Here is a 10,861-nt window from a genome sequence, read left to right on the forward strand (position 1 = left end):
AGGTATTTTGATAGTTCACACCGACATACCGTTAAATTATGTAGTAGGATAGTTAAAATTGTGATTTTGATTAGCGGGGGGCCCTATTGCCGACGCATTGTAGATTGCGGGCAAGCATGCGGTGGCGACAGGCTATGCATAAAGGATCATAGTGTTGTTGGCTGCGTCGTCAAGCGACTGAGATCAATATTGCTGGAATTATTAGAGGTGGGACAAGGAGCAAGCAGCAGCAATCACTTACTACCGTCAGTTCGAGGTTCATGCCGCTGTCGAGGGGGCTTTCTGTGCTTCACGACAGGTCGGTGGGAAAAAATTGCTGGAACTGCTTCAGCTTTTTTTTTCCAAGTTCTTGGTAGTATGCGCGGCTCAAATTGGTCTTCAGTGAAATGTAGCTAGAACATTTATCGAAGAGTTAATCACTCGGGCAGGATGAATAAAATGTCCTTTATACAAGTACAAGTGCCTAATACACTGCAGTGATAACCATTATTGCCTACATAATATTCCCTGCATTGCTACATCATAACCATAATAATTGTTTATTGCTCAACTTCGTAATCAAAGCGCATTGATACAATGACATCGGCTCGAGTTACATGGATGGAAAAGGTGTACCCACAGAACAAAACCGAAGAAAGGTGATTTAACGCATTCGTTATGAAAGCAAAATTCCCGGCCTCCGCCTAGAAGTCGATATCAACGGCAAGGGTGCGCGATCATGTGAACACCTCCTGCACATTGCCTGTATCCGTGAGACAACCAAATAATAATCATCACCCACTCACGCATGCATGGCAGCCCAGTTCAAAGCAAATTCAAGAACTTAAAAAAATCACCAGGTGTCCTTAGCTATCGCCTAAGAGACTCGAATGCGAGTCTTGTAAAATCTACTGTAATTCACCTCAATCCACCTTCACGCACTTTATTCGACCTTAACCCACTCTAACCCTCGTTAATACACCTTGATAGACCTTAATCCATCTCGATGCACCCTAATCATCCTTAATCCACCTTATTCAACCTTAATCCACCCTAATCCTCCTTAATATACTTTAATCGACCTTAATCCATCTTTATCTTCCTTCATGCACGTTAATCGACGTTAATCCACCCTAATCCTCTTTATTATATCTTGATCCACCCTAAACCATCCTAATCCAGCCTAATCCTCCTTAATCAACCCTAGCCCTCCTTATTTAACCTTAATCCACCTTAATCAACTTTAAACACCTTAATACAATCGTTAATCAGTCATGAATTTACTTTACTAATCATTAATAACTTATTATACACGGCTGGACATGATTTGACTCACTTCTGGCCTTCATTAGGCCACCTTACTTTCTGTACGTCAAATGCTCACCTTGAAACATATCTAACTAAGGGTCTCGCCTTAAAATGTGGACTAGCTGGCGCTCATCACCTGCAATACCACGGGTATACTTGCCACTATTTTTTGGGCCCTGCATTCATTCTATTTAAGTGACTGAAACACACATCGAAGTAAGCTGTAAATAGCTCCTCTACAAGCTGCTATTTCGATTTTCAGTAAAACAGGCAACGGATCCTAACAATCACAAAAAGTGCTATTGAGAGGCTGCATCTTCAAGTATATTTGTTCAATTGAAAGCAAAATCTATAGTGCTGCATTTCCGATTGAATAAGAGTTGACGACGTGCGAGGTGATGGAGTCCCAGCAGAATATTCAGCATTCTGAGGAGAACCCCATTTTTGCGCAACGTACAAATTGCCGCAGCAAAAACGCTAATGAGCAGGTCCGAAGAATTGGAAAAATGCATCATTAGGGGATCCTTTGATACAAGCAATAAGAAAGGCGCCTTACCTCGCAAACAACACTGTTCCTTGTCGGAACAAAGTTCTTCCGGCCAATGTTGTGCAGCCACTGCTTCTTGCAAAAGCCATCACGCTTTCCTTGCGGTATCGTAAAAACTGCATAGCCATCATCACGCTTCTTGCTGCAGTTATATGCGCAGCAGCACGGCATAGCGCCAGCAGACAGTGCACGAAACAGCGTGCAATGTTAGCGTGCGACATTCTCTATACGCCGAGCCAGCCGAGCTGAGGCGCAAAATGGCGCGAACGAAAAAGCAAAACACAAGCAAAACGCAAGCTCCGCTCGTTTCCAAGGGCAACGGCAGGGAGACCAATCATCGTGCAGGAAAATGGGCGCAAGACCGTCTGCTGCAGAGGGGACTCGCGAGGGGCGAGGGGGAGGCGAGGAGGTCGCGCGCCAGCTGCAGAGTACAAAGAGTGGCGGTACTTTCCTACATCAAGGGACTTTAGCTTTTGCCGGTCGGAGGCGCCGCCACGTGATTTGGCGTGCTGCTGAGAGCATTGTCGGTGTGCGGTATGTTTGCATTAACCATCGCAAATGCTTTCGCGTTCGAATTACCGGGCGATCCCCGTGATACTTCGCCAATCTATAATGTTCCTGCATGTTACGTTGCGTTTGAATGTGGCGGTCACGTAAATTTAGCGGTGCAGCCAGCTTGTACATTGCAACAAGCGACCAATGCGTTGCAACAAGCGACCGGCACGTTGCAGATACGGCGCACCTGCGCGGGTGCCGTATCCCTGAAAGCGATCTGCGACGTGCGCAAAGTACGCGCCCACACGGACCTTATCGTCAAAACGATCTGCGATGTTGACAAAGTGCGCCTAGTGCCAGTAGCTTCGTATGCACTGTGCCTTCGACGTTTAGTTCGCGTCGAAGCGAGAGACTGTGCAAAGGTCAATTAGCTCGCTGCTGATGGTGCGCTTCCGTTGCTTCACCTTTCGGGCTGAAACTGCGGCTTTTTTTTTTTCTTTTTTCTTTCGCGGTCGCTTGAAAAACGTATCAACGGGACGTTTTCTTCTTGCCCAAATCGTCAACGATCGCCTTCCGAAAGGCGTATGAGTGCGCGCACGTGATCTTGGGAATTTTTTCGCACGCCACTGAACGCCTGAGCACGACGAGTGCAGGGAGCGTTTTGACCGACGGGGCTGCGCCTCGGTCGTCGTTGCAGCAGCGGTCCTCGTCTACTTTCTCGCTAAGCATAGGCTAGACTGTGATGTGGTCCTGTCGGTTGCGTGGCGACTACGGATCCCGCCCAGATCCCGCTGTGCCGGCTTGTCTGTGCCGGTCGCCCGCTGGCTCGGCCGCTGCCGCTGTTGCTCACGCGTTCGTACGATCCGCAGCGGCGCGGCAACACGTTCGGAACCGCCGATTTTTTTCGTATTGTGAGCAATGTATTTCGGCCGGGGAGTGTTACGAATTCGTATCACACCGAAATTCGTATCAGCCGGGTTCGTATCACCGAGGTTTTACTGTATATATATACTATAAAGAAAGCGACTAGTGCTCATAGAAATAAAAAATGTTTTTGAGTGCATTAGAACCTCTCTCTTGCCCTTCCCAGCAGTCAGTGTACGTACAAGGGTTTATCCAAAGTTCTTGGAAACATGTCTCTTATCTTAATGGAGGGGGATGCTGCTCCACTGCTAACTTGATCTCTAATTTATCAGTGAAGAGCTTGTCTGAAAGTTTTGGTTGGGGAGAATAACATCAGTCATTCACATCAAGTTCTTTCATTGTTATATGTGTGTTGATGTTGCTTTTTTTTTGCCATGGCGCGTTGCGTGCATGTCCCTTTTCTTGTTTGTGTGTGTGCATGCACTATACTTTGTTTTTGTTCATTCCATCTGTACACATGTGCGTATGTTCCGTCATGAGGAGATGGGGCCCAAGTTTTGATTCATTGTGATGCAGCACATTTCCAGCTCGTGTCAAAGTTTGGAGGCAGGCCTTGTATGATAAATCAGGGGCTTCAGAAAACTTGCAGATGGTTAGTGGTAATCTTTATTAATCTTTACACAAACTATTGTCACGTTTGTGTTGGTTATCCCATTTGAAGTGGGCTCAAAGTATTTATCTGCCGTGGGTGATCTGCCAGACATGAATTAATTGAACCACTTGTAAGCTTGGCTGTGACCCATAGCTTCATCTCCAAATGCTTGTTTTAATGTATGGTGTGTCTTGGCTCCATATTTCCCAGTTGGAAACAAAGCTTGTTATGCATTCTTGTTCTTTTAAGTCACTCACCAAGACTAATGCAAAACAGCATCACAATACCAAAACAAAAGCGGAGGATGTGAATGAATGCAGTTAGCCTTGCCAACCGAAACTTAGGCAGCTGGAGCAGCGTGCCACTATTCATTGAGGCAGGGCATCATATTTCTAGGAACTTTTGTATTGCCTTCCATAAGTACAAAATCCTCTGTGAAACGTACCTAAGCTGGCATATGCAGTGGAATCTCGATACGATTCTGCATAATACATTTTTTGGCATATTAAATTTTTTCTTATATACAATTATACGTTTTATTTTCTAGTTCCCGTGAAGATCGTATCAATGAGATTCCACTTTATTTGTCACCATATACACTTCCCGTGAAGATCGTATCAATGAGATTCCACTTTATTTGTCACCATATACACTAACATTTAAACACTTACTCTCAAACATGGTCTGTTGCAGAATGTTTCATCTAACATAAGTAAGGTGCCATTTAACTTGTTAGACTCGGCATTGATTTTTTTTCGTGCAGAAAGTGCCTTGTCCATGCAACTTCCCACTATATGTCAATAAGTAACATATGGCTTCTTTTGTTTAAACTGGTTACAGTATGACCCCCTTACTGACCCACTGGGAATCCAGGGACCTCCAACCCCTGTGGACCCAGGAACACCACCTGGACCGTCGCACCTTCTTCTCCCATCTCCACCACCAACTTCCAGCCCAGTGCTTTTGCCTCGAGCTGACAAAAGACGAGCATCTGATGATGCTAATCCAGCAGCAGCCAAGAAATTTGTGCTTAGGTAATGCTTAGCTGTTTGAGGCAGTTGTTCTCAACAATGTACATACACCCATTCTGTACCTTTGAAGTCATAGCAGCGCCCGGTAGAGGTGTGCCTAGTTTTCTCTAATAACAAAGGTGTAAGTGGTGCAGCTAACGCTCTGCCTGTAATATACTTAAGAACCATCAAGGACATCTTGTCTGACATCGTTTCCCTGTGTGATCAAAATGGTGCACAGAATACAGCTTCCGAAGAAGTGCTGTTTGAAACATCATATATTGACAAGGTACAAAATGCCATGAATCATTTCCTGCAAGTTGAATGTGTGCTGCATGTCTGTCTTGAGAACCAGCCATAAATTTTGCATGCTTTTTAGAAAAAAGAGGGTTTGAAGAGCCGTGCAAATATATTTCTGGAACGTGCCGATGTGTGGCGTGCATGGAAAAAAGTTGTTTTATTTGATTAAACTGTAATTGTGGGTTCCTCAGCTCAGGGAAATGTCCTTTATTACTAGGAACACTATTAACTAGGGATTTGGGAATAGTAGAAATTTCAGATATGAATTCAGTAGTAGGATTCTGCAAACAGTGGATTTTGAGTCCGAAGTGAATAATGATTTTGGCTGAATATTTTCTAATCGAATATCGAGTCGCCGTTCAAAAATCTTGGCCGCAAAGTGGCATGCAAGATAATTATTGGATAGGTGCAATGATTAAGTGGACAAATTTGTGAAAATGAGGCCACAATTAATTCAAGTACAGTAGAACCTCGCTGATACGTTCCCACTTAATACGATTTTCCGGCTCCTACGTTCGCAATCGCGAAAAATAAACATAACCCCATAGAGGAATGTAGAAATGCGTTCTGGTTAATACGTTCCCGGAAAATACGATTATTTGGCAGCAATGTTCAGCATTGCGGCAAACTGCGGTCGTATGATACGTTCTGCAGTGAAAAATTAACATTCAGGTGTGCAAAAAGACCACTCTCATGTGCTTGTGAAGCGCTAAGCGGCAGACAGCGGACGCGCAGCTTCACTGCAGTGCTCAATCCCCCCGCAACTTCTCTGCATTGCTCGTTTGCCTGAAGTGACGAAGCGCACCAGCAGTGGCGAGCGAATTGACCTTTGCGCTGCCTCGCTTCAACGCGAACTACTAAGTGGCGAAAACAGGAGAACGCCGCGCGTGCGCAGCGCTACGACTCGCCAAGATTGTAGCAGAGGTGGTGGCGGACGAGGCGCCTGAAGACGGCGGCGAGAACGAAGGCTTGCGCCCACCGGCTACCTTCGCTGAAGCCCTTGCTGGTCTGGAAGCCTTACGAAGCTTCTTTCGCACGAAAGACAACGAAAAATCGGACAAGGGTCTGCAATGTGCGCAAAAGGAGTTGTTCCTGTCCAAGGGCGTGACGCACTAGCAGAAAATACAGTCGAATCTTGATAATTCGAACTCGAAGGGGCCCGAAAATTTGTTCGAATTAAAAGGACTTATTTTTGTCGTATTTGTGCACCATAGCGCTACGTACGAACTGTGCGAGTCGTGATATATCGCGGCGCGCAAGCACATAGCGAGCGAAGCGAGGGACATGAAACTGCCCACGCCGGCCAACGCTCACATCCCTATAGCGCCTCTTCCTCTTCACAACCACAATCTCTCTCTCTCTCTCTCTCGCATCCCGATAACGGCAGTGAACGAAACTTCAGAGAGCGGGCCGCGCCGGCACGGCGACGCGCGCGCGCGGAGAGAACGCTTTTCTTTCGGAATATTATAGTTAAAATGTTTCAAGCGGTGTTTATGAGTTTTCTCAATTATGAAGGTTATGGAAAAATTTTTAAAGGCCCGAAACTAGTTTTTCTAACTTAGTGTCTGGACGTAGCTGTGGTGAGAAAAGAGTGCTGGTAACCAGGGCGCCAAGATTGGCAAAGATGACGCCGGCGTATACCAGCGTATCTGGAGGTCGTTGCTTGGTTTCTAAACAAAGTTGAAATGACTACTATTAACATACCGTCAACGCCCGATTTTTTGGACTTCCTAGGAGCCGCGAAAATGTCCGAAAAATTGGACAGTCCGAAAACGTGAATGCATGCCTTTTACTGCGTCCAAGGGCTCAAATCGCCACAGGCACGTCCGAAATAGCTCTAAAGGCCTGCCAGTACATTTATTAGGCGTATCGGTGCTCATACTGAGATAAGAGACGGCAGTTGCACACGTGTATAATTGCCCACTCTTGGTATGCTTCACCGTGTAACACTGCTGTATTGAGGCAAAGCTGACTTTTGGGAACTGGCATTACGCAACACGCTGTGCTTTCCGAACTTCGAAGCCATTGGTGAGGATCACAAAGGCGGAGCTGGCGCCATTTCAGTTCGACAATAGCTGCAAACTGTTTCAATGAAAAACACGGCACCGAGCAGCAAGAAACTTGGTAGCAAATGTCGAAGTAGCTAGGCCTAGCGTTGCTGCGGTGGTGGCTATGGGTGCCAGCAGATCTGCGGGTGCCAGCGGGTCTCATTATCAGAACGTAAACAAACTCGTGACCGTTTGCCAACACTTCGAAAAGCACGAATATTACAACTGCTCTCGAAGTGAATATCGAATAGCGAAATATTCGAAACTACTACAGTCAAAGCTCGATATAACAAAGTTGTACTTGCAGTGAAAAACTTTGTTATGTCGAGAATTTTGTTAATTCAATAGCACTAAGATGGGGAAACAAAAATACTTCATTACATCGCAAATTTCGTTATATCGAGGTTCGTTATATGGAGATTTGACTGCATTCGAAAATTCGAATACAGTCAACGTCCAGTTTTTCGGACTCCCTATGGACTGTGAAAACATCCGAAAAATCGGGCAGTCCGAAAAAATGAATGCAAGCCTTTTACTGCCCCCAAGGGCCCAAATCACCACAGGCACGTCCGAAACAGCTCTGAAGGCCTGCCAGTACACTTATTAGGCGTATTGGTGCTTGTACTGTGATAGATGACAACAGGTCAAGCGTGTATAATTAAGGAATACATACTGTGTCCTGTGACAATTGCCCCTTCCCACTCATGGTACGCTTCACCACAATACTTGTACGCATTACCGTGTAACACTGCTGGCTGTATTGAGGCGACGCTGACTTTTGGAAACCGGCATTATGCAACGCGACATGCTTTCTGAGCGTTGAAGCCATTGGCGAAGATTACAAAGGCAGAGTCGGCGCCATTGCTAACAGCGGCGAATTGTTTTAATGACAAATGCGGCACCAAACAGCAAAAAGCTAGGTAGCAAACGTTGCAGTAGCTAGGCCTAGCGTTGTCGCTGTTGTGGCTACAGCAGCCAGCGGATCTGCGTGCGAGAGCGCTGGTTCGAGGCAGCGAGATAATCAAGTGGTGGCAGTGATGGCTTCGATTAATGCCGTTTTGGACCTGTGGTCATGGCAAGAAGTCTGGAAAATCGGACTGTGAAGGTTGTTGCGTCCTAAATTTACGACATTCTAATACACTGACTCTATGGCCTTTGTGGCAGTGCCGTGAAGTCGTCCAAATTACCGGGCATGTTCGGAAAATCGCTTGTTGACTGCATTTGCAGAACACTATTAAGTAGTCTTCGTTATCAGATTACAGTTTTCAGTATTTTAAATTGTTGGATGTTCATTTTTCTTCAAATATAAGATACAGTGTACTCTCGTTACAACGGACCTCATAATCCGACAAAAAATGTGTTTTATCCGAAGTCCGTAATATCCAAAACGCCTCACTTCCGAAACTTTGGTCACAATGTCTAACAACGTTATTGAAAGAGTGAGTCACGAATGTCCAAAGTAAAAAAAAAAGTTCTAGTTTCGCTCAAAAGGCGAAGCATTGATTGCAATAGCAGATTAGTGTACAGCTATACGAAGTAACGTTAAGTTTTATCGGCCGTATGAAGTTCGAAGCATTCACTTACTAAATTAACAAGCACGGTGTCACGTGCGCACTTGTAAACATGAACACATCTCGTGCGATGACAGCGGAAGCGTGGCAGCAGCAGCGGGCGAATTGACCTTCGTGCTGTCCGTCACTTCAACGCGAACTGAATGTCAAAAGCACAGCGCTATACTAAGCTACAGGCACTGAGTGCACTTTGTCCTTTCAAGATAGGATGGGTTTCAAGATACGGCGGCTGCGCCGTAAGCAGCAGCCACTAAAGTAGAACCCCCTCCCCCCGTGCCTTGCGTGAAGAAGACTTGCTTCCGCCTTCCTCCCTGCTTCGCGTGCACGCAAGATTGAGGCTGCGATTGTTGGCTGACCCTCGAAAGTCTGTTGTCAGCCCATGTCGACACGGCAAAAGTACGCTTTATACGCCCGATTTTGAAAAAAATTGCTAATTTCGTCTGCTGTTGCCGATAGTCTATTCTAGCGCGGTTCATTAAACGAGAACTTCATTGCATTAATAAAATAGGTAGAGCAAACTAAGGTTGAAATACGGTCCGTTATATCCGAAAGTCTGTTGCATTTGAGTCCGTTGTAACGAGCATAGACTGTACAACTTATTGGAATCTGTAGGAAAAAAGATGGATGTGAGTGGTGACTGTTCCAGAGGATTCTGCAGCTGGTGAGCCACTGTTTTTTGTGCAATGACATCAAGTGAATGCAAGGAGCAGCAGGGGGACGTTCGAACTTAACAGACGTTTGAATGCAACAGACGTTTGAATGCAATCACACAACACAACAATGTAAGAGACTTTATTTCTTCAAATGCAACTTACAGGGGTGCTATTCTGGATACTTGTTGAAATCCACCATATTGTTGAAAACTCAAGGTCGACTTATCTGATTGGCTGAGAGCAGGACTTATCTGATTGGTTGAGAGCAGGCTCTCAGGCTGCTCTGACAAACAGGAAAAATTGAGAAATGGGAGTGGGTGTTGAACTGCACACAATATTATTTTAATTCTTACGTGTGAAAAAAAGTCGTAGTTTCGCCCGAAAGCCGAAGCATCGATTGCGATAGCAAATTAGTAGACAGCTATGCAAAGTAAGGATAGTAGTTTTATCATCCGTATAAACTAGTAAAGATTCGCGTATTAGCTATATTAACAAGCATGGTGTCAGTGCCCACAGGCAAATATGAACACATCACACTCAATCAGGGCGGACACGAGCTGTCAAACGCTGGCGTGAGGAAGTGCCGCTGCAGAAGCGACCGAAGTGACCTTCATGCTGTTTATCGCTCAATGCTAACTGAGTGCCGAGAACGCAGAGCATGCACAAAGCTGCGAGCCGCTCACGGACCTACACTGCCTAGACTCTGCCCCCAACGCAGATCACTTTCAAGATACGGGCCCGTGCGCCGCCACGCAGTACGCAGTTGATGCCAGAGTACAGTACAGTGCCGCCCGCTATCCCTTGCTCCCTCGCCAGTGCCTCGGTGAAGGCGCGCTTCCTCCCTGTTGTTCTTTCTTGCGCATGCGAGATTTGGACGTGGTCGTCGTTTCCCTCGCACGCTTTTAACTCGCACATACGGCGCACGGCGACGGCGTTATCGCCCTTGTACTTTATTTGGAACATTTATGAGCCAAAAACAATTTTAGGGCCACAACGTGTCATATGGGTGGGTCTCAAGGGCCATACTTTTGCTGGCGGCAACCGAAACTACGTCATAGTTGTCGCCCCCGGTACTTTGGGCAGCCATTGCCATCGTCAAGCCACCAAGCCAAGCGACATGAAAAGTCAAAATGGCCGCTCGGGCGGCGCGGGGTGGCAGTTCACAACGTATGATGCGGGAACGGTCCCACAGTTGCAACGCAACAGCGGGGTTACCAATACATTGGATTCTATGGGAGCTGTGCTGGGACCGGCCGAAAATGGCGTAACATCCGGGAAAAGGCAGCACCCGGGAACGTAACAGAGGGGTTCTACTGTATCGGTTACGGCAGCCGGTACCGTATGTTAGCAGACAAGGCGCAGAAAGTGAATGCGGGTGCATGAGTTTTCAAAACCGGAGACAGCACCGGAGAAAAAAAAAAAAAAGGCGGAGGG

At 46.3% G+C, this 10,861-nt stretch overlaps 1 protein-coding gene across 1 annotated transcript in view; it reads left to right on the top strand.

Annotated features, from left to right (window-relative positions):
- The window catches only part of LOC119442736 (mRNA (2'-O-methyladenosine-N(6)-)-methyltransferase), a 122,878-nt gene that overhangs the window by 21,344 nt on the left and 90,673 nt on the right, over positions 1 to 10,861 (top strand). Inside the window, exons 4-5 of the mRNA XM_049662796.1 lie at positions 4,686 to 4,879; positions 5,039 to 5,144. Coding sequence (XP_049518753.1) covers positions 4,686 to 4,879; positions 5,039 to 5,144 — 300 coding nt within the window. The remainder of the gene's footprint in view (positions 1 to 4,685; positions 4,880 to 5,038; positions 5,145 to 10,861) is intronic.

This window comes from Dermacentor silvarum, chromosome 1 (assembly GCF_013339745.2).
Source record: "Dermacentor silvarum isolate Dsil-2018 chromosome 1, BIME_Dsil_1.4, whole genome shotgun sequence".
Lineage (NCBI taxonomy): Eukaryota > Metazoa > Arthropoda > Arachnida > Ixodida > Ixodidae > Dermacentor > Dermacentor silvarum.